The sequence below is a fragment of the Leptosomus discolor genome, chromosome 10, assembly GCF_034619465.1.
Source record: "Leptosomus discolor isolate bLepDis1 chromosome 10, bLepDis1.hap2, whole genome shotgun sequence".
NCBI classification, from domain to species: Eukaryota; Metazoa; Chordata; class Aves; order Leptosomiformes; family Leptosomidae; genus Leptosomus; species Leptosomus discolor.
The window spans coordinates 18,424,167-18,447,477 of record NC_141400.1 but is presented as its reverse complement, the minus strand read 5'-3'; the positions used below and the strand labels follow the sequence as shown (position 1 = coordinate 18,447,477).

General features: G+C 52.2%; 1 protein-coding gene across 3 annotated transcripts in view; it reads left to right on the top strand.

Annotated features, from left to right (window-relative positions):
• JADE2 (jade family PHD finger 2) overlaps positions 1 to 21,885 on the top strand; it is a 79,922-nt gene extending 58,037 nt beyond the window's left edge. For 2 of the 3 annotated variants that reach the window (XM_086470757.1, XM_086470756.1), the window contains 6 exons: positions 676 to 843; positions 1,383 to 1,499; positions 7,593 to 8,054; positions 13,305 to 13,422; positions 17,816 to 17,944; positions 20,419 to 21,885. In XM_086470757.1, coding sequence (XP_086326883.1) covers positions 676 to 843; positions 1,383 to 1,499; positions 7,593 to 8,054; positions 13,305 to 13,422; positions 17,816 to 17,944; positions 20,419 to 21,293 — 1,869 coding nt within the window. In that variant the 3' untranslated portion in view covers positions 21,294 to 21,885. Of the gene's footprint in view, positions 1 to 675; positions 844 to 1,382; positions 1,500 to 7,592; positions 8,055 to 13,304; positions 13,423 to 17,815; positions 17,945 to 19,263; positions 19,267 to 20,418 lie in introns of all 3 variants that reach the window. The other variant, XM_086470758.1, reaches the window with a different exon arrangement.
• Positions 21,886 to 23,311: the final 1,426 nt, after the last annotated feature.

The following is a 23,311-nucleotide window of genomic DNA, read 5'->3' as shown; positions in this document are numbered from 1 at the left end:
TCCTTTAGTTCTCACACTCTTGGCCGTGGACTTGTCCTTGCCTCCTTTAGATTTATTGTCCTGTATGGTTCCTCCCTTCTGATTTATATTCATGACTATCAGTTTCCCCTTTTGAACTTTCCATAGTTATTTTTCGCTTCCCCTTTAGGCCGTGTTGGGTGTGTAACCAGTGTGGCCGTCTTTCTCAATCATGGGGTTGCAGCTTTCCAGCCCTCAGCTACCTCCGTTTTCTCCGCGTGGCGTTTCTTACTTCTCTTGAGTCCTCGTGGGTCTGGGAGCTGTTCAGGAACGGGCAGGAGATGAGCGAGCAGGTGTCTGCACCGCAATGGTGCTCGTGGTGGGGGCTCTGATGGAGCAGCCTGGTTGTCCATCCTTGACCTGGAGCCAGGCGGATGCTTGGCGTGATACGCAGCACATTTTTATACCTAGCTTTTAATTAAAACCCAGGTCATACTGATTTGGCATGCGTAGCCATGTGAAAACAGGGAAGGTAGCAAGGAAGGAGGAACTTAACCCCACCGTCTGTGACTGCGGAGCTGTTCTATGTCTGCCGTTTATTAGGATGCCCAGATGTGATGGTGATAAGCCACTGGTAGTGGAACAGGTGGGAGTGGAGGAGGAGGTCTGCTCTTCCTGGGCTGCTGGGGCTAACAAACCTCCGTCGTGTCTGCGCAGGCGTGCTACGGCATCCTGAAGGTCCCCATCGGGAGCTGGCTGTGCCGGACCTGTGCCCTCGGGGTTCAGCCAAAGTGTCTACTGTGCCCGAAGAGAGGGGGAGCGCTGAAGCCCACCCGGAGCGGGACGAAATGGGTCCACGTTAGCTGTGCCTTATGGATACCTGAAGTAAGGTGTTTTCCAGCCTCCTCTTGTCACATGGGTGGCTGTGGGCCTTGTTTCAAGTCTCAGCCCAGGATGTTCATTAATGCTTTAAATAGCAAGTCCGGTTTGGTGCATCAGGCTGTGCCAAGGTCAGCGTCGCGGTGCCGGTTGGTCGTCGGGCTGTGTGTTTAATTAGCAGCCGAGGGGCGCCCTGTTAAGGGAGGACGCAGAGGTGGGGTGCAAGGGCACAGGGGTGGGAGGCATTCACAAGACCTCTGGGCAGGCTACAGCTAATTTCATGTGCCTGTCTGAGATGCACAGCAATATCCAGATGAGGCATTAGTTCAGAGGAAACATCGACATAAATTTTCCCTTCCATTTCATCCAGATTAGTTTCTGGTTTTGGGGATTTGTTTTGTTTTTTTTTTTTTCCAAATTACAAGTGACCCTTAAAAATAACAAATAAAAAATCCATCCCTCATTCAGACTGCCGCAGACATCCCCCTGTAGGAAATTTGGCATGGTAGCCAGTATTTATAACTTGTCTTCTGTTTCGTGGCCAGGTTAGCATTGGATGTCCTGAAAAAATGGAACCCATTACAAAGATCTCACATATCCCAGCAAGCAGATGGGCATTGTCCTGCAGCCTCTGCAAGGAGTGCACTGGGACATGTATTCAGGTATGTAACTTGTCACCGAAGAATCTCAGAGCTCTGGGGTTGTGTCTGTAACAGCCACTGGAGGTTCTTGAGATGTTGGAGGACGTGATCTGCCCGAGGCTTATTCCTGCTCTGAGTAAACCTAACAACAGGGAGCACGAGCACCCATCAGACATCATCAGATGTTGTTTGCAATCATTTAATGTGTTGAGTGCTAGGAATCTAGATTAACTTTCTTTGCATAACACAGCGATGTTGCTGTAGTGACAGTAATTACCAGGGCTGCAAATGACCTTGGTTGAAATTGGGAACCTCCAGCAGAAAGGCTTGGCGTAGCTGCCAGAAAAGGGAGCTACTCAGGAGATACATAGCCCAAGTATTTCACAAACCAGCGGGGGTTGGCTGGGAAGGATAACAGGGAACTCCGGGATTAGGTAGTCCTCACTAGCCTGCTGGCTGGGAAACAGGGTATTTATTGTGTATTACATTCCCACATTTTCTCCACACCTAAGCAAACCGTTGCAGACATCTGATTGCCTGCTCTCCCCGCAGCAGCAGCGTGCTAAAGAGGGGGCGAGACATGCTCATTTCAGACTGAAAGCAGGACACTCCGGGCTTTCCTATTCCAGAAGTGGGACAAAGCTTCCCGGGCCACGATTTCTCTTTCTGGGGAACAAAGAGCAGAAGCTCCCATCCAAAATGCAGCATATTTGGTGTGAGAGCATTTGGGGAGCCTTGCTGCATCCAGTGATTCCCCCAGCTCGGCCAGTGCAATGTCCCGGTGGTCCCTGGGGACGGGCTGCGGGATCTGCTGCTCTACAGTGCCAGTGCCTGTTGCTTTCCTGGGCAGACCAGGCTTGGAAGCAGTCTTGGTGTGCAGGACGGGATGGAATAGCTTTGAAAAATTGGGAAAAAGTTTGGGATGTGTACCCATCCTGACAGATCAGCTCCTGTATGGCAACGGGAGCTGCACCTGGGAGGCCGGTGTATGCAGCAGTGGCTGTGGGGGACCAGAGTAGTTGGCTGGTTGTGGGAGGGCGATAGGAATAGGAGGTCTGCAGGCTCCGCTGTGTTTGTGCTGCCGCCTTGGGTTTAATACCTTAAAGGGAGTTATTTAAAAGCAATCCCCTTAGCTTGAAATGAAATCTCACAATACTTCTTTAAATCTCAAGCGTTGACTCACTTCTTTTTTTGATGGCTCTGGGTGGATCTGCTTATTCACCCTGCCAGATGGAGATACTGTGTCATAACAGCAACTGCTTTCAAAGAACGGAAGGGCAGGGAAGGAGGCAAACAGGCTTGGCAGCATCAAAAAGAATTCAGCTTCTCTGAGGCATCATCCTCTTAGTGCCGGCATGGCATGGGGGCTGTGAGATCCTGGGGACTGAATGGATTTGCATTAAAGGTCACCTGAGATGGAACAGGAGCTTTATTGTCTCATGTGCCAGCAGCTCGCAGTTTTTAAGTCTTCACAAGATTGTCAGCGGAGCATTTGCTGAGGCCACCCCAGCACGCTCCTCGGGATGGTTTTGCTTCAAGGAAAAGGGAGAGAAGGGAAAAAAAAAAAGCAGGCAGTGTCTTTATTTAAGGATTTATGGGGTAAATCAACAAGTTCACCCACAGATAAATAAACACACTCTGTACTCATCAGCGGTACAGAGCTCTGTTTTGAAAGTTGATGTTTATGGAGCATATTTTTGATTAGTGCCTGTTTATACAGGTGTAATCTAACTACCTTTGTCAGCGTTTCGGGTTTATGACCCAGCTCTGAAAGGAGGAGGTTGTTTTCTGTTAAAGCACTGAGCTTTTATCCTTGGCAGTGGGGATCGGGTGCTCCAGGTAGGGCAGGTCTGGGAAAGGAAGGGTGTTGCTTCCAGGAGGGGCTTTTCCAAGTGGCCCCTTGGAACTGGGCTTTGCCAAAACCAGACACGAAATCCGGACAGCAAGCTGGAGGAGTGGAAGACTCTCATCCCAGAGGAACATGGGGATGCTCGGAGGCAGCACGGCAGCTTAAGAAAACACCTGCCTCCCCCACATTGATGGAGACTGACGTGAGATAATTTTTTATAGGCACCTCTGCGTTGAGGTATTTTTCCTCATCCAAACTTGACCACCAAAAAGAGCCTGAGGAGGGGCTCCCCACTGCTCTCCATGCCTCTGACCTTGCTGCTTGCACGTAATTACTTCCCTTGCTTTCTGGTACAGAGCTGTGAACTCAGTGTAACTCAGTGTGGCCACAGTCGAGCCAGAGCTCCCGGACGCTGGGCGGGGATGCAGCCTTGGAGGCACCCTTTCCCCGGCTCCTGTTAAGGGGAAGTCATGACTTCGTTGTGGTTCTTGTGGTCAGACATCAAGAGATGCCAAGGAGAGCTCAGTATCCAGCAGGAATTTTCTCGTTTGCATCTCTGAGATGGAAAAGAGAACGCCAGGAGCCAGGCTGTGGCAGAGCCCAAGTCCTGACCACACTTGCCTGGGACCCAACTCCCTCTTCGCTTGTCAGAGCCACTGAAATTGCTCACCAAGGCCTTTCAACACAGCACAAAATGCTAGATCTCTGTTAGTTGCTGGAGGGCTTCTCCAAAGGGCACGATCTTTTGCTGTCATCATCTTCCAGCTTTCTTTTTGTTTTGGAGAAAAAGCCCTGGGAAGTATCTCCACCACTCACTCGTTCATTACAGCTCCTCTGCCCGCCGCTGCCCGCTCCCCTTGAGCTGCTTGTGCCACTGGTCCCCATCCATTGGGATAACTGGTGTGGTGGTTCCCAGAACTGTCTTCCAGTTGTGCCTGTAGCCCTGAAAACATACAGCTTGACATCAGAGGAAGGGCAGGGTGTGTGCACCGTGCAGCCCCCACGCCATCCTCTGCCTCAGCCCCGCGTCCTCCAAGGATGTCTGCGATGCTGAAATTGCCTATTTCGGCTGAGGAGCGCTACCAGGATCCAGACCATCTGTGGTCCCTAAAAATCACATGGTAGTTTTTGTAAGGATGCAGAATTGTTGTGGCTGATGGCTTGGCTGGAGTTCAGCACCGGTAATTAATTTTTCCTTCCTGAGTTCCCCTTGCAGGTCTGTTGGAGGAGCCGCTTCCTTCCCCTCCAGCCCTAAACTGCGGCAGAGCACCATTGTAAGCTGGTAAACTTCTGTTTGAGTTTCCTTGGCAAATAAAATCATCCCTCTCTTGCTTCCCAGTAAGAGTGGTTTGAGGACTAATTAACGGTCCATGTTAATCTCTGGTGTGGTTTTCACCCTGTCTCTCAGAATTGTGTTTGGGACTGGATTTGCCTGGATAAGCAAAGTATGCTGAGATCCGTGAATGAGAGGTGCTGTAAGATAACAAAGCACGATCGATAACGAAGCAGACTTGGGGACTGCGCCAGTCTTTTAAGCCTGGTTGATTCTGCGTGGCAGATCCCTCCCTCCTGTGAAGAGTGACTTCGTTCCAGCGCTATTCTGCGATGGATCAATATGTTTTTATTGTCAGTTTATGCAAGGTCCTTGGGTAGCCATGGCCAACCAGGTACCTTGCTTTGTTGCCCTGTCAGCCAAGCTGCCTAATTATTTTCTATTTGCATTTTGGGCGCAGTTTCTGACAAGTGCTGCTTGCCATCTGTCAGAGGAGGGATCCAGGACGGGTGTCATTCGCTTTGCTTTATTCCTAAGGTGGAGCAATGGTCGTTCCCGCTAGCAGGACGTTGTCCTGGCAGAAGCCACGGCCGTATTGCTAATGCCTTTACTAGCACTGGTGGCAGAAACAGGAGGGAGGGGACATGGCTGCGTGGCTTTCCTTAGCTCCCATAGTTCACTGATGGTGGGGAGTTCTCAGTGTCCACTGTCTCTACTGTAGATATTATGTGCATAACAGCACAAAAGGATGCTGCAGTTTGAAGCACTCCCAGCTGTTACGCCAAAACAGCGAGGATGGAGTATATCAGGAGTACATTGGTACATCAGGAGGACATGAGGAGCTCTGTAGCTCCATGCAGTGCCATTGCCATCTTGGCTACCAGAGAAGAAAGCTCAATCGTGGGAACTTCCAGCTGGCAAAAGCCTCATACCTGAAAGTGCCATTAAAGTGACGAAGGGTGACTCGGTCAAACAGCCTTGCATCTCCTTGTGTCAGTGCTCGCTCCGTGGCTGCAGGAGTGAGCACCAGCGCTTTAAAAGCCAGTGTGTGATATACTGACCGCTCCAGATAAATCTGGACGCTACAAGTCAGGCTGGGCTCCCTCTGTCCCTCCTTCCTTACCAAAAATAAATACCCAAGAGCGGAGCCGGTGCTTCAGCACATGGGAAGCTGCAACTGGGCTTGTCCCACGGGATGAGCAGGGCAGGCACCCGCTGCCCACCACTGCAGTGGGTGCACTGGACTGGTGCGGGGAGCACCAACGGGTCCCACACAATGCCAGGCTCCATGCAAGCACTGGCTGCGTAGCAGAGGGAGCTGATTTTTGCAAGCTATCATCTATTTTTCACGAGCAATTTCAGGCTGAAATTGGGACCAAATGGCCATATTTAAACAGGGTAAGCGGGGGGTAGGAGTTCATAATCCGCTTGCGTTTGGTGCCTGCAGGAGTTAGTGCCCAGCATTGCTGCCTGCAGCCGGGGCTTGGCCATGGCAGGGCTGCATCCAGCGATTCCCGCTGATTTCAGAGGCTTTGGAGCAGGGCCTGGAGAGCCCTGGAAGTGGAGGACTTGGACACCGCTTGCCTACGCTTTTCTTGGCCCTGGCAGCTGCCTGAGTCTCTCACTTTCATGAGCACCAGCAGATTCATCAACAAAGTCAAGGGAAAATATCTAAAAGCAGCAATGTCAAAAGTTCACACGCTGGGTGACTGGGCAGGAGTTCAGGGCTGATGGTATGAAGATAAAAGGTGTAAAATTTCTGTTCCTCAGCTACTACCAGAATTTTTTTTTTTTTTTCCTTATTGAGAATGAAAGTGCAGCCGAGCCCCAGTAGAACTGTACAACATCCCGAATCATTTATCATCAACCTCCAGGAAATTTCACATGCCTCCACCTGGTCCTTCAGGCCACAACTGCATCTTCATCCCCTGCAAGAACAATTCTTCTATAAACGCTGAAATACTGTGCCTGCAGTAATAGCCCACTTAAAATGTCTCATTATTGCAGTTTAACTGGTCATTAGCAGCTGGAATAGACTGATTTCTTATGGGTTATGGTTGAAATAATTACCTGACACGGAGCCATTAAAAACCAGTTAATGAGTAGGAGGGAGAAGGTGCTGACATGGACACGGGCACAGCTCTGGCTGGGGGAGGTTCCTCTGTAGGAAACCAGGCTGAGGTTTGTTGCCTGGGGGGTCCAAGGCAGTTGAAACGTGAGGTAAGTTAGGGAAATTGTTAAAAAATTAGTCTGATAAAAGTCTGACAACAGTCTAGCCGCTTGGACTAGTTCTAAAAAGTTCGTTTCGTGATGTTTTGCTCTGTATATGCTGAGTTGCCTTTTTTTTTTTTTCTTTTTTAATGGGGCCAATTAGAGGCTGCGTGATTTCCAGAGGAGAAAGGCATCATGCTCAGGGAGCATTGGCTGCTTCTGCAGTAGCGCGTTCACTCATAAACCTTGGTGTCTTCTGTATGTTTTCAGTAAAAATGGCGTGTTAGCTTCAGATGTGGTAACAGAGCGGAGTGGTTTAAGGGTGAAATACAGATGAAAATTTCTCCATCAGGAGAAATCCATTGACAGTCTTTGAGCATCCCGTTGGCCCGTGCTGTTGTCTATGGCTGTTGACATGTCTTGTTGGAAGGACCACTGGAAGCCCCTGTTTGTGGTAAGGTGAAGGATGAGCAGGGCCCATCACAGAGAAGGAATAAAGCAGATAAGGTGGGGAGGTGCTCTCAGATATCTAGCGAACCCTGAGTTTCTTCCACGTGGGTCTATGGTGTCTGGCTCACGGACTTGTAAGACTTGGGCCATACAGGTGTTGCTCCATAAGGGGTACCTGTAGTGGAGCCTCCATCACTTCATGGAAGGTGTTGACACTCAGATGGGTGTCACTGGGTTTGTGGTAAGCACTTGTGGTCCCATTGTGTTGAGAAGCGTTCCCCCCACCGATGGTGCTTTGCCCTGGCCGTAAGCTCTGTCCTTCTCCCTGCAGTGTTCCATGCCCGCCTGCGTCACCGCGTTCCATGTCACCTGCGCCTTCGACCACAACCTTGACATGCGGACTATTCTGGCAGACAACGACGAAGTGAAGTTCAAGTCCTTCTGCCTTGAGCACAGCACCGGTGCCACCAAGTTGCCTGAGGAGGCACGGACAGAGCCTGACCAAGCCCAGCTGGACTTGGAGAAGGTCACGCTGCGGAAGCAGAAGCTCCAGCAGCTGGAGGAGGACTTCTATGAACTCGTGAAGCCTTCAGAGGTGGCAGAGAACCTTGACTTAAGCGAATCGCTGGTGGATTTTGTCTACCAGTACTGGAAGCTGAAGAGGAAAGCAAATTCCAACAAACCACTGCTGACACCAAAAACAGATGAAGTCGACAACTTGGCCCAGCAAGAACAGGACGTTCTCTACCGACGCTTAAAGCTCTTCATGCACCTCAGGCAAGACCTGGAGAGGGTGAGTAACAGTTTTTCCTTCAGTGGTGTGCCCATATGTTCCATCAGGGCTGCTTTAATGTGTGCTGGCGCCTATAGACAGCACAAGCCCTGTTCCCCCTTGACTAAGTTCACCTCCCCTAATAGTTGTGTCCCTTTGTCTAAAGTGTTATTGAGAAGACGTGTGTCATCACTGTCAAAGCACTGGCACTGATGAAATAAGTTAGTGGCAGTCTCAGCCAGGGTTCAAAAGAGCAAATGTCTGTGGGAAGAGGTGTCTCGGTGGGGCCGGGTGGATGGGAGGCAGATGATGCTGCATCTTATATCCACTCTGTCTTAATAGTCTCAAACCACAAAATGATCCTGTGCTGCCGCTCAGACGCTCTCCAGCAGCCAGGCACAGGAGCACTTCGTTATTAGCTTCCATTCAACATCAAAGACGGGTGAATGGCAGGAGGCAGCAGCAGGGCCGGGGGGACTGGGCATTCCCTGCCCTGCCGCAGCTGCCGAAAGTGGGTCGGCTCCTTCGGGAGCCGCCGGTGGAGACAGAGCCGTGCCGGAGGCTGCAGCTGGAGGATGCAGGCGCCCGCAGCTCCCCGTGGCGCAGGGCATCCATGCACAGGGGAGGGAGCAGCCGCCTCCACGGCAGCTTTCTGGGGGGGGGAGAGCAAGCATCGGTGGAGCAGCAGTGCCAAAGCGGTGCCAGAGCTCAGCCGGGCTGTGCTCAGTGCCGCAGCACACTGCCTGCCTGCGGGTTTGGCTGTCACGGCTGCACGGAGGGAAGGAGCAGGGATGGGGCAGAGGCAGGCTGGAGAGGAGGAGGAGCGGGGAAGGTGAGAAGCAGCGAGGGGAAGAAGCACAGGGGAAGAAGCACGGCACCCAGAGTGAGGTGGCAGAGAGCGGTCGAGGGAGGGGAACGGGTGCAGTAGTGCCACTGCTGGGGATGGGCACAGCATGGGGCAGCAATGGGAGCCAGTCTGGCACACAGGGGCCAAGCACCTTTTCCTTCTCTGCTTAAAACTCAAGTCCTGCCTGGTCCCCCCTCTCCTGCTCCTGCCAGAGGGGTGAATCCATGGTCCATGGCTCCTGCTTGGGTCCCCTCCTGACAGCCCACCCGGGGTGCAAAGCCACGAAAGGGCTCAGTGCATCTCTGGGGGCAGGCAAAGAAGGAAGAAAGCAGGAGAACAGCGTTGCTTTCACCCACTCGAGGTGGTGCCCTGAGCAGGGGGGCAGAGGGTGCTGCAGGGGACATGCTGCTCCCTGGGAGGCCAAGGTGGTGGTGATGCTGCCCCTGCGTATCCCTGGACCCTCTCTCTAAGCTGCTGTGGGTCTGCGGCGTAATTTAACCCATGGGGAGAAAGGTGATGTGGGTGAGCACTGGGTTCGTGTCCAGGTGGGGTTTCAGCTCTGGACTAGCCCGCCCTGGTCCCTCACTGCACTACCCCATGTGGGTCTTGGGAGCCTGAGAGCCTTCTGTGTAAAAGCAACTGGATTTCAAGTTATTGGTGTCTTTCCTGTGGCCCTATCGGCCTTCGTCCCTGCGTACATCATTGCCATCACTCTGCCAGTCTGTCCCTCTTGTGCTCCTGCCGTTGTTTCCATCTCTGTGTTGGGCTGGGCTGGTGCCACCATTCAGGATCTCCAGCACCAAGCTGTAGGCAACAGGCTGCAGCTGCCAGATCCAAGGGTGATAAGTTCAACTCACTTTCTTCTCCTCATCTGCCTCTCTATATTGTAAATCTAAACCAGGCTGCTCCACCTCCCTCTGCTTCCACTTGCTCCCAGCTTGACTTCCCCAGCTGCCCTGAACCACTGTGCATCTCTGGGTACCATGCTGTGCTTCAGGAGCTGCCTAATTCAGAGACATGGCAGGGCAGTTCTCTTTGATTTCTTTGTGTCAAAACTATACATTTTACCAGATTTCTCATTTTCCAGAGTTGCCTCCAAGCTTCGTGGGGTCATTCCCCATCGGCGTTCAGCCTCTGCTTAGCAACTCCCTGCCAGCTTTCTCTGCCTGGCCCTGGACAAGCTGTTTGTTTGCTCTTCTTCCAAAGAGGGGGAACAATAAACACCGGCTGGATCAAAGTCCAGTGCTCAGATGGGTGATAGGGGTTTAAATCCCATTGCTGCCAGCACACCCCAGGTATCTGATCCTGTCTGTCAGCTCTGCTCACAGCCACCCCATTTCACTTGGAACTAGTGAAGCACCACATCAAATAGGGGTCAGAGAAGAGCAGCCTGCAGGGTTGGCTTTCAGAGGGTGTCCCCGGGGCATTGTGTTGCTATTTTAGCGTTTTCAGCAGTTAATCGGGCAGGAATGGTGGTGATTTGGGGCCTGATAATGGTGTCTGGGTCCAAGAGTTGGGGAGGCAGAAGCAGCAGGGCAGATGATGTGGGGACAGCCAGGGTAATGGCGTTTCCCTCTGCCAGCTCCTAACCACTGTCATTTCTGCACTTCACAGTGTCAGCAAATTCAAACTATTGACTGGGAATCCTACTACAGTCTCCCCATTTTATTTTAGGCCTTTTTAAACCCTCTTTGCCTATTTTTTTTTTTAACATTTTTCCAAGGACTGGTTGTTTAAATTAGCTTTAACAAAAAGCTATAGTTCCCAGGCTTTCGTACCACCATCTAAGCTTGGCTTGAGGAAGCAGCACTGGGTAGTGTTTAGCTGTGCAAGTGTGTGTAAATACCAGCAGTCTCTAAGCAGAGCACGAGTAATGTTTTCTTCCAGGAATATCAAATCACAGAGAAGAGATACCGCCAAACACTTTGAGATGCAGGTTGCCAGAGGCAGTTGTTTTCCTCATAAAGAAATTTTAGTTTGATGTTTTCTCCAATCCAGAACAAAAAAAAAAGAGAGCGTGGTAAAATATACAGCATATAGCTCGCTGCTTTATATTTACAGCTAGGGAATTAAGAAAAAAAAAAAGAGCAGCTTTTTCTCCTGTATTCCTAGGTGTTTCCAGATTGTCCTTAGCTAAGACAGATGCCATTGGGGGATGGCCACGGTCACCCTGCTGCCTTCACAGCCTTTGGTGGCAGACGTTAGGTAAGCGTGGGATGACACCCCAGCTTGCTCTGTCACTGTGAGAGGCACAACAACTCCTGACCCCGTAGGGACAGCCCCCCAAGCCTGGAGATACACCAGCCTTCCTCTGCAGAGAGGCGTTTGAGGCCAAAGAGGGGGAGGAATTTGAGACGTCAGGGTCACATGTGAGCGTGGACATACCCATGCACGTTACTGCCTCTGTTCAGACCACCTCCTCCTTAGCTTACAACAGGCCGTTTTGCTCTTCTGCAGCATCAGGAGGCTGAGTAAACGCTGTCAAATCCTGTTAGCTGCCATTAGCATTTTCTGCTTCGCAGCCGAAACCCTCCGTTTGCTCCGCAAGCCGTGATGCCCGCCGCAGCCATGGTGACAGAGCCCAGCTCTCCAGCCACCTTTACACAGGGCTGGCAAAAAGCATGGCACAGAAATTCATCAGCAGGCAGATGCCAGCGGGTATCACACGGTAGCTCGGTCGTTTCAGGCTGCTGGGGGTGTTTTATCAGCAACCCCGTGTGAGGAGCAGGGTTTAACCATGGCTGCGCTAGCTCATGCGAGCATTTATGTCTTGTGCTTTGCTGTTTGCATTTAGGGCTTCCTGCTTGGTTCATAAAATTTCTTGAACTGGGATAAAAGGCACCAGTAGATGTGGAGCAAGCGGAAGTAACCGCGCAGAGGGGGCAGATTTGGGGCAGGGGAGCCGCACCGGCCGCTGATCTGGGTCAGCATCACCTGGATATTTTGTGGTCTTTTCTATGCTCTGTCCTGGCATTTGCTTTAAGGCAACAGGAGGTTTTGTAAGGCTCTGACGTTCCAGCAGATCAGTAGCCTCATACCTGCAGCTTCATCCCCACTGTGCCCCTTCCCTGCACTGGCTGCAGGAAGAGGGTCTCTCCCTTCCTGCCAGTTTGTGGATGAGAACTGGCATATCGACCCGGGCACCAAGGTATTTCTGAGCATTTGGCATTTTGTGGCGCAGGTTTCTGTGTCAAGTGTGACCAGGGCATGTGCTTGGTGCAGCTGCTGGGCTGGGGGCTCAGCGTGATGCTCAGATGCTTGGGGCTCCGAGTGTCCTCTGGGTCTTTGCGTAACTGTATTACAATGCTCCTTCTACAGCAGCTTCCCTTCTGAGACCTTCCAAGTCCTTTAGAAACATTAACTTCTCCATTAGGCCTATGAACAGTTAACAGGAGATTAAAACAGCCCGTGTGGCCGCACCATTGCCGCACCTGGGTAAGATCACAAAATAATTTACCTGTTTCTCCTGGCTCTGTTCCCATTTTGTGCATCGTGGTCACTTTGTGCGCTGACGTGTGTCAACAGCGGAATTCAAGGATGTGCTGCAACAAGTACTGAAAGTTAATCCTGACTAATCGGAGCAGATTAGCAGCGTGCTCGGCCCCGTTTGACTCCCTTTGTGCTGTGTTGTTCAGGCTAAATTTGTGCCCTCAGAAGCACTGATGCCAAAGGGCAAACCCTGCCTGTGTGTTCAGGCCTTTGATGGGAAAAGATAAAGATTAACTTGCTTATTGTTTATGTTCAGAAGAAGACAGGAGAGAGAGAGTCCCCTACATGCAGCATCCTATATGGCCCCCTGTGTGGGGAGGGCTTTGGATATGGGGGTGCCTCAGCGCCCCGGGCAGGATGGTCCCAGCTTGCTGCTGCCCGAAACGCTGGGAGCGGTGGTGGCCGAGCGGTCCCTTGTGCCGGGATGGAGGCTGGTGGAGCCGTGGTTGGGGTTTCTGAGGTGGCAGCTCTGGTTTGGCACGCTGGCAGGTGTCTGCAGGGCTTTGCAGGGAGACGTCGTGCTGCAGGAGAGATGTGCTGCTGGAATAGCAAAGCCATATCTCTGGAGATACCGTGCTTCCTGACAGCTTTTGTATGCCCAGTGCATGTGCTGGAGGAGCCAGCCAGCCCTCCTTGCCCCTCACGGTTGTCCTGGCTGTCGGAACCAAAACAGAGACATTTAGGCTTCAAATCATATACTACATGGTTTTTCCCATGTATATGTTGCACAGGTTGGATCAAGAGCCCTCACCTCTAGTCCTGGTGCATCCAAAGAGCCCTGGTAGGAGTTTTGGTGCAGTACAGATGATGGTGAGATGAAGAGGACCGAATCCCGGGGAGCGGGGATTGCCCTGGGTGGCAGAAGCAGCGACACAGCTTAAGGGGACCCCCTTCGACCCTGCCTAAAACGGACATTGTTTCTTGTGTTTCTGTAGGTTAGAAATCTCTGTTACATGGTGACGAAACGGGAGAAAATGAAACACACCATTTGTAAACTCCAGGAGCAGATCTTCCACCTCCAGATGAAGCTTATTGAGAAAGATCTTTACCCAGGTCAGTACCGCTTACCAGAGCTTGTTCTCACAGATGCTGTCCCTGCCATCCTCTGAAGCCAAAGACTCGTGCCCAAGCCTCAGCCCCCAACCCCAACAAAACCAGAGCTGCCCCCTCCCCTGCAGTGTTATTTAAGCACGGTTCACGTGTTGACTTTTTGCCCATCTCCAGTTTTGTTCAGAAACACACAATAAAGCCATACCCTTGTGTCGGAGCTCCTTGTTTTCACAGATCCCTCTCCATCCTCCTCTTGACGGGAATCAGTCAGAAAGACCAAGCGTTCGGTTAGGTGGTGGTGCTAAGGGAGTGTTTTGGTGACTTTCGTGGAGATGAAGCTGTTTGGGAGGAGATGGCAAATCCTGGGCACGGGGCTGCTGACATTGGGGCTGATCCATGGCAGCTGGCTCCTGGCAGGGGTCAGCAGCCCTCGCTTTGGGCTCCTTGCAGATGCCTTTGGCTCTGTGAGGAATCGAAGGGTAAGCTACTGGTGGGGTGTCTGTTGCTTCTAGAGACCAGCTCCTTTAGCTCTGGTCAGCTGCAGGTCTCTGCTCCACATACCTGTTAGTGGAGAGCGTCACGCTACTGCATGCAAAGCCTCTGGCAGCTTTTATTAAGAAGCTGAAATAAAGTTGGTTTCCTTTTGCCCTATTTTTTTTTTCTTTTGCACAAGCGGTGACAGAGCCCACAGCTCCTGCTCCCTCCTCCTTTCCTTTTGGTGGCAGGGCAGACCAAACCCCATGGCTGCAGAACAGTTTTTCCAGCAGCAGCATCTGGCACTTTGGCAGGCTTTTCCGACCGTTGTTGTGTTTGTGGCTTTGGAGTTGCTTTTGAAGCCATCACATGGTTGGGGTTTCTTCAGGAACCGTCTGGGCTGAGCTTTCCTTGACAAAAGTTTCCTTTGACTAAAGTTTTGGAGGCTGAGAAATGTGTATGCTGAGATGTTTGTGACTCAGAGCCTGTGCAAATTCCTCTTGATGGCCAGAACCAGGCGGCAATGCAGGGCAGGGGTGGCCAGGACCCCAGGGTGTGCTACAGGGAGATGGGTGTCCTGTAAATCTCAGTCCCTGTGACACGGATCAGTGACACTGTGACACACAGATCAGTGTGTTGCTCCATATGTCCTCGCTGAACCAGCGCTAGGGATCACCAGCCTGGGCACACACAAAGTGGTGTTCCTGGCTGTTCCCACCAACTGGAGACCCCACGTTGCGCATCCCAAGAGCCATTCCCAGGAAATTTGTGCCGGGTGGTACTCCCAGCAGTGATGCTGCTGGCTGGGGCGGCAAGGTGGGAGGCCCAGCTCAGGAATAACAGGTGGATAACAGGCGAGCAACAAACTCAGATCCTGAAGGCAGATGCCATGCGCTGTTGCTGCCAGGCTCTGGGGGTTTTGAGGGGATCACAGGGAACCTCGTGATGCTCTTCAGTTCAGCTGGGCAGACCCAGTTTAGGTTTTGCAGCTCTCAGAAGGAGACAGGCATAGGGTAGTCTGCCAGGGAGGCTTTTTGAGCTCACTTCCCTTGCAAATGGGGTGTTAAACAGCTGGAAGTGCCCTCGGGGACCTGCATTCCCCGAAATGCCTTGGGGAGTCTGACCTCTGGTGCATGCCCAACCCTCTCTCTGATACAGCGATGGGGTGGGAGGTGGCAGCTCCTCCTGAGGAGGGCTGGGGTGGGTGAGCTGGGACCCTCTCCAGCGGGGTGTGGATGCCAACCAGCGAGGGGGAGCTGTGTTGGGGCTCTGCTGCTCACGGTTCGGGGCTGTCAGTGGCGCTGAGTGCTGGCGCTGTGCAGTTGCCCTTCCTGAACGTGTTACGAGTGTACTCGGGGAGGGAGGAAAGCACGGCTGTGATGTTTGTTCTGCCTAAAGATGAGTGATCAGAGATGAACCCATGGTGAGAGGGTGACTCAGGCGGCGATGGGTGTGCAGGCTGTGGGATTGCGTCATGTTTTGGTGCGAGGGTTCTGCTCTCCTGCCCCACATGGTTGACGTTCGCCAGTTCGTTTTCTGCTCTGGACTGAGAGCTGAGCTGCTCATCTCTCCTGGGATGGGCTTGTTGGTTGAGCCTGGGCAGGAGCTGCTGCCTCCATGCTGCCTCCAGGACCTGGCTCCCGCAAGTCACTGCTGCTGCTGGGAAAAGGGCCCAGGTACAGGAGTTTGGTCCTGGGATCTCCGGGTCGTTTGGGCACCTGGGTCCTTCTCATGTCAGGGGGACGTTAGGGACCCAAGCGCCTTTCAGCATCGGTGTGTAGGTTCTCCCAAGCTTGGGAGGATCTCCCTTGCCAGGACGTAGCATCAGGCCATACATTGTGATCCCAAATGTGGGAAAAGAGGATGGCCCAGTTAGCTGTGACAGTCATAGGGCAGGCAAGAGCACAGCGTCAGTACGTACCTCCTCGCCGGGGCAGGATATAACCCGCGCTGATCTCCAGGTCCTGCCCAATGTGGCCGATGGGGAGGGGTGGTCAGTGGGAAGGAGATCACAGGGGGGCTGAGCCTCCCGCTGCCCTTCCCGCGGCAGCTGCCCAGCCGTGCTCGTGCGTGGCATCGCATGGCAGAGCTGCAGAAGCAGTTTTGTGCTTAGTTTCTGCTTCGGCTCCTAACTGTCCCATCCCAGTCCCATCCCAAACATGCACCATTATAGACCCCAGTCCTACCAGTGCTCCCAACACCCATGTGCTACGCCTCCTCCATGCCAGTTGACAATACTTGGAGCTAAAGGTACTCAGCACCCAGTGGGACCAAAGCTGTGGGTAACTGGTGCATTTTCCATCATTACGAAGTGCTGACTGGTTTGAAAGCGGGGGGAGATGGTTCCTGTAGCATCCCCATTACTTTGCCTGGAGATGAGGCCAGTTTTTAACTGCTGTTACGGTAGTCGTTGACCCAAATCTGTTGAGGTTATTCCAAAGATGGTTTTGGCACAATGTTTTTTTTTTGAATGGCTCCCACATAAAACTCAGAACTGGAGGGGATTATTTTTCCCGCTGACAGATGATCATTTAAGCAGGAGATTTTTAATGAAGTTAGCGAGAACTGCCCCTGTAAAATGAACCCACCTCTCTCCCCTGTATTTTTCTTGCATGGAGTGGAAAGTAAACACTTGTCTGGCTTTGAAGCACGGCTGCTATTTTGACAGGTTCCTCTTCAAAAAGTACTGCTCGGGTTTCTCTTTAGCCCCATTGTGCTGTCTAAACAAAGTTAGATTTTTGGTTTGTAAGCGAAGTGAAAAATGTGTCTGCCTTTCTCCAGTTATTTGGCAGGAATGTAGCAAATACCAATTTTGCTTTTGCTTTTCTTTCTTTCTTTGAGTCCTCTGGTCAGGAGGGTTCCTGGCTTGGCAACCCTGGGGCTGTAAATCCTCTGCTAATCCAGACTCGGGCAGGTGTGATGCAAATTCCCTTCCCTGCTCACCCGGTACATTTCCACTGCCGCAGCAAGGGGAGAGCAGACGTTATTCCCTCTGACCCATCCAGTCCGTGGCCTCTCTGCTGAGGCTGTTTGCAGGTCTGCTGCTGGCCAACACTATAAACAAGTTTGTTTCTTAGTAGAAGTTTTATCACGGGCTTCTGTGGGAGAATGACTTAACAGAGTAAGTAAAAACTGTTGGAAGTGTTTTGCTTGGCACTACAAGTCATACTTTTATAGGGTATTTGTCCTGTTTATCCAAGTAAATAGTAAATAAATGCAGTAATTCAAAGCCATTTAGGAAATACTGATTTTTAGCTGAATGTCTACATAGCTAAGAGTTGTATCCCTGGCTTTCCATAGGCAATGCTGGTCATCTTCCCTACTCTGTTTACTTATGCTCAATACACTGCTTAAGTCTTAGAGGTTTGGGGTTTTTTCACCCCTGCACAGCGTGAGTGCAAGCAGTTACTATCACTGAAAGGTCAAATCAGATCAAGGTCTGCTTTAAAATGCTGACAGTACCATTGCTGTCAAACCAGCTTTGCAGATGAATCCCTCCAGGAGATGCTCTTGTCTTGTGACACACTGGCCGGGTTTGGAGGTCCCCATGTCTCCTGAAGGGCATCTGCACAGGGTTTGGGGTTGCTCCCTTCTGCTGCTCACCCCAAAGCCCTGGTCCAGGAGGGCACTTTGGCTGCAGAGTCTCCAGCGAGTCCCCTGCCTTCAGTGGGACTGCTCCTGTGGCCACACTAAGTTCATGTCCCAAGGCCCAAACCTCTTTTTTATATAACCTATGAGATTTGGCTTTTCTCAGCCTAGAGTTGGCCAAAAAGTGGCCGCTGTTCTCGCTCTGGCTTGGAGTTGTTTGTAGGTCTGGTCCAGGTTTCTGCTACAGGGGTGTGCCCTGGGGGAACTTGCTCATCGCAGCATCCCTGATGCCTCGTCTCACACGGAGTTTTCCTTTTTTTCTAAAAAATGCCAGAACAAACTGGGAAGAAGACAAAGGGTAAGAAAAGTGACCCAAGAAGGAAAGGAAGAGATGGTAGAAAAAATAGTCCCGAGAAGAAAGAGAAAAGGAAATCAGTCAACGAAACTGTATTGGGACAACTGGGTAAGTCTGATTTTATGGGCGCAGAGTTGACCCGTGCTGCTGGAGGCTCCCTGTTTTGGGGAGCAGGGTTAAGAGTCCTAGCCCCTGATCCCTCCTGCACATACACAGTGGAGTTATACCCGAGGCCGTGGGAGCTTCTTCCATCTCCACTGTGGGCATCAGCCTGACTTAGTGAGGTCCTACGGGAGAGACCACGTCAGAGACGTGGTCCCTGGTGGGGCAGGGGTGTAAAATCCTCCCCCCACACACAGCCCCAGGGCTTGTGCCTGGATTGGGAAGAGTGTGTTACAAAACCTGCGATGTGCTGCTGAAGCGTGATTCCGCTTTTTGGTGATAAAATCAGACTTACCCACCCCACAGTAGGGCTAATCCCCCGTATCTCTGTGCTGTGCACCGGCGGTGAGGACAGCACACGGGCTGTGCATTTTCATGGTCTATACTGTCCAGGACTGCACGGTCGCGCTGGTTGTGCCGGCAGTCCTAGAGCATCCAGGAGGCAGGCAGGTCTCTTGAATTTGCTTGGGGGGGGGCGAGGAGATGGAGGCTGGTTCTGCGAGTGCTTCACCACCTCCAGCTCTTCCCCATCGGCTACAACCCCCCCACCGCTCAGCAGCATGGGGGGGGGGGGGGGGGAGTAAAAAGACAAACATGGTCTTTCTTGGCAAGACCTTTGACGACTGCATATGGTTTTTACACGGAATTGGGTTTTTGTTCGACTTCCTCCAGTGCCATCACCTCCGTCAGCATGCAGAGGAGGTGATGAGGTCATACGTGCTCAGCTCAGGGGGTTCACTGGTCCCATGGGGCTCTTGGAAAGTCTGGGGCTGCTGTAAAACCCTCCTGAGGGTACAGGGAGTTTCTGTGGGCGGTCTGGGGGTCTGGACCACCCTGGCTTGCTTTGCTTTGCCCATCGCTCACCCTGGCTCTGCTGCTTTCTGTTCGTCTGAAAGCTGTTGGGATTTAGGCAGGAGCCCCTTTGGGCTCATCCTGTCTCTGCGCTGTTCTGTGTTAAAGAAACTGGGTTTTCTGGGGCAAATTCCATCACATGATGGAAGGCTGAGGCATCTCCTGAGAAAAACTGCACTGCTGCGAGCCTGGGAAACCAGGTGGCCAACCCAGAGCTTCACCAGGGTCTTGTAACCTCCTGGATTGTGTTATGGGCTTGAAGCATCACCTGGGGCTGTGCTCGTCAGGGAAGGGTTGGGGGAAGGTGAGCTTGGCAGTGCCTTTGCAGGCAACACCTTGGGCTGTTCGGCGCCTGGGTACCACATGGTGCCCTAAGGTCATCCCTGCTCCTGCTTCCCCTCTCCTGCATTGAGCTGGTGCCAAGGTGGGGGGGCTGTCTTCTCCAGAAGAACCGTGCTGACCTGCTGGGATGTGCAGGGCTGTCACCTTGACAGTGTCGCCTCCGAGGAGGGGGGGGATCTGACCTGACCGGCCGCTCCCAGTGCCACCCTTGAGCAGCCCTGGCATTGCCCAGGGTGTTTGGTTTGCCCCCTGCTGCGGTGGGCACTCCTCCAGGCAGCGTGGAGGTGCGGGGTCACATCCCGGGTCGCTGCTCGCAGGCGAGGGTGATGTGAAGCTGTCATCGGGACCAGCAAACATTGCAGATGAGAGTCACCCTACCCGTGCCACTGCTCTTTCCCTTGTCTGTGGCTAGACTGTCTGCTTTAAAAGCAAAGCTCTTACCTGAAATCAAACCTAATTTTCCCTCCATCCACTAAACCAGCTTTGATGTTGAACCCGTGAGTTTCTGTTACGGGAATTAAAACTGCGTGTGCTTGTGCAGGTGTGCGCCTTTCCCGCTGCTGGTTAGATCCACCCCAGCCCGCAATGCTCGCTCTTGCTCTCAGAGATAATTATGAGGAAGTTTTTCAGCTTTTTCCATTCCAGCCTCTCGTCTCTGCTCCTCTTCTTCAGTTTTCACACATCTCAGGTATTCGGAGATGTTCTCAGATCTTCCTCCCACCCTCCCTGCCTTTGCAGGCAGGTGTAGCACCGGTCCCATCACCCCAGCGACCACCTGGCTCGGGTGGTGTCTGGGGTTTTGGCAGCACGTGGTGGCCCAGCGGCAGCTGCTCCCTGGGGAACCTGTCACCCCTCACCTGGACACCAATCATCAAATTTTTAGGCTTACACCCGAATTATTTGTCTGCCACTTTTGCATGGGAATGTATTTTCCACCCATGCTGGGGTGGGCTGGGGCTTGGCATCTTCACTGCAGAACGATGCTCCGTTTGGATTCGGGGAGGTTCGTGGAGCGGTGGATGTGGGGGACCACTCAGGTTGGAACCCCCAATTCAGCATTAGTGCTGGTGTAAACCCTCTTCTGTGTCCTGATGTGGTGCGTTATGGTTGACCTTTTGAGTGTTTCTCCAGTGCTGGGGAGTTTCGGTGAAGTTGGTGGCGGTGTCAAAGGGCAGCGTGGCTGTTCCTGGCTTCTAAGGCAATCTCCCACTTCTGTTTTTTTCCAGGCTTGTCAACCTCCTTCCCCATCGACGGGACCTTCTTCAACAGCTGGTTGGCACAGTCGGTCCACATCACCGCTGAGAACATGGCGATGAGCGAGTGGTCCCTCAACAACGCCCACCACGAGGACAGCACCCCCGGCCTCTCCGAGGAGCTCCTCCAGGACGAGGAGACCTTGCTGAGCTTCATGATGGACCATTCCCTCCGGTCCCCATTCAAGCAGAGCGAGGCCACTAAGAAAGTGAAAAGCAAAACGAGAACGAACACTAAGAAAAAGCTGCCCAGGAGCAGCCCCCCCGCCGTGGGTGGGAGCCACCCAGAGAACTCGGAGCCCTGGACTAACAACGCCAGCGACTTGTCAGATGATGCCACAAAGCCCTTCGCTCCCGATTCCAGACCGAGCAAGTCGGAGAAAGGGACGGCGAAGCTTCCCACCGACCGCAAAGGGCCAGGCGAGGCGAAAAAGGCGGCTAAGAAGGGCTCTCTCCCGAAAGCCGGCGAGCCTCACCCCCCAGCCGGGGCGAGGGGCTGCGTCAGCAAGGAGGAGGAGGAGGAGGAGGAGGAGGAGGAGGAGACGCCGCGCTGTGCTCAGCCAGAGCCCAGCCCCGCGGCCAAAGTGCCTGACTCCATAGGTAGCCCCAAAACCGTCGTGCGGTTCAAATTACCAAAGGAGAGCCGAGGGACTCGGAGGTCGCAGCCCCCCAAACCCGACGGCGCCGGCGGAGCTCCCTTGCGTCGTTTCGATGCCGAGACGGACGGCTACTTCTCCGACGCAGAGATGAGCGACTCGGACGGGGAGTCCCGCGGCGGCAGGGCGCAGCGGGGCCAGCTGGAGGCGGCCGGCGAGGACATCGTCAGGATGAGCATCCTAGCATCCTAACTCCTCCCCACCACGCCGGCTCAACGAGGCCTCAACCCAGTTCCAACTGCCATGTCCAATTTCTGCCTGGTATCATAGCAAGGGGGATTTTTAATATGTGTATATAGTTGGAAATTTGGCACTGTTGTCTTTCTCTTCTCTATACGCCTGAGATACAGCTTCAGCTTCACTGACATCGATGACCGTGACAGTAGTGGTCCCTCCCCGGCTCCCTGCCAGACCCCACTTCCCAGGAACGCGAGCCAGCGCCCGGCGGGACCGATGCCGAGGGTGCCAAGGGGTGGAGGGTGCCGGTACCCGTACTTTCTGCAGGGATGAAAGTTTAATTAATGGGCATTATTTAACGAGGGGCAGGTTTCTGCCCAGGACGGTTGCCCCCAGAGCAGGGAGCGAGCGGAGGGTACGGTAGCAGCCAGCTGCGGGAGGGGCAATACCTGCCGGTGCGCACATATATAAGGAAGCAAAATAAGTGATACTAAAATAAACGATGACTAAAGCACAAAAAGCTTGTTGGAGGAAAGCGCTTGGGGTGGAAGAGAGCAATGTTACATTTCTATTTTTAGGGAAAAAAAAAAAAAACCTCGGTCATTATTTTTCCCTTCACCTTCCCATCTGGCCGGGGTCCGTCCAGGGGCCAGGATGCAAAATTTCTCCCTGTCCCTGTCCCGTGAGTCAACCCCATTGAGGTCGTTTGAAAAACTGAAGTGATTTACTCAGGTGAATGGATCAGCTGTTGGCAAGCGGGGAAATGGAAATGTGGGGCAGGATGGGGGAGAAAAGTATCCTTTAAAAACACCATGGGGATTCGGAGTTGGGTTAACCCGGGAGGTTGAGCGAAGTTTTTCTGCCCGTGCTTCTCCCCGATGGCTGCTGTGGTCCCACCGTGCCGGGGCGGCACGTTTTAAATCCCCTTTGCACAACAAAATGCTCGGCCCCGAGGCCAATCGTGCCGTCACCGAGGGGAAATGGAAACGCTTGCCTTCACCGTTTTGTTCTCCTACTAAACGCTACAGTAGAAATGGTGAATTTATTCCTCCCCATCCTTTGGGTTTTGGGTTTTTTTTATTCCTTAAATCCTGGTTACAAGCTGTTGACTCGTTGTGGGAGGGTGATTCACAGAAGCTGACATTATAAATATTACAATAATTTAATGCATAAAATGTCCCCAATAAGCCTTAAATGTTATTTAAAAGCCCATGTTACCTACAAGTCAGGCGAATTTCCATGTTTGCACTTAATTGCACCATTACTTCGGTTTTGGCTTCAAAGGTCACAGTTAAGTCGTGCTACGTGTTTTATTGGAGTGACCCCAGTGTGAGCTCAGGGAACAAAAAAAAAAAGGAATTCACTGAAACTTTTGTTGTTGTTGTTTTTTAAAAATAAAAAATGTTTAAAAAAAAAAAACTGAAAAAAAAAAAACCAAACCTGGGACACTTCTGCAACCGGTTAAACCCATCACTAAACAAAAAAACCTTGCAATTGTCAAACCAATCAGTCAAATGATTTTGTGGATGCCAAAGAATATTTTGAACAGTCAAGCAGCACAGCCAGAAACCGGAAACTTGTCATTACGAAAAAATTGGAAGTTATTTAGCAACAAAGGACTAAAGACACACTCATAACACACTGCTGCGGCGTTAGGTTCCAAGCTTGCTCCGAGGGATGCTGCTGCTCCGAGACCGCATCCTGCCGTTTTGATTTCCGATGCTTTTTGCTCATTTCACTGTGAGCTTTCTTTTGAAACTCTGAGACTCCTTCAATTGATGTTTTAGAGTAGATCATCTTTATCAGCTTTCCAAAGTCCTTATTATTGATAAAATTGCAGCAAAGATGAGCAATGACAGCCTAACTCATCCCAGGCATGGCGAGCGGCGGGGGCTTTGGGTCGGATGCCGAGTGCCTGCACCCAGCCCTGGCTAAGCCCAACACTAACCCGGCTGAGACTGACCATGCCTGGGGAGGAATCTTCCTCAGATGGGAAAAATGTTACACAAGTTATTAGCAGGGAAAAAAAAAAA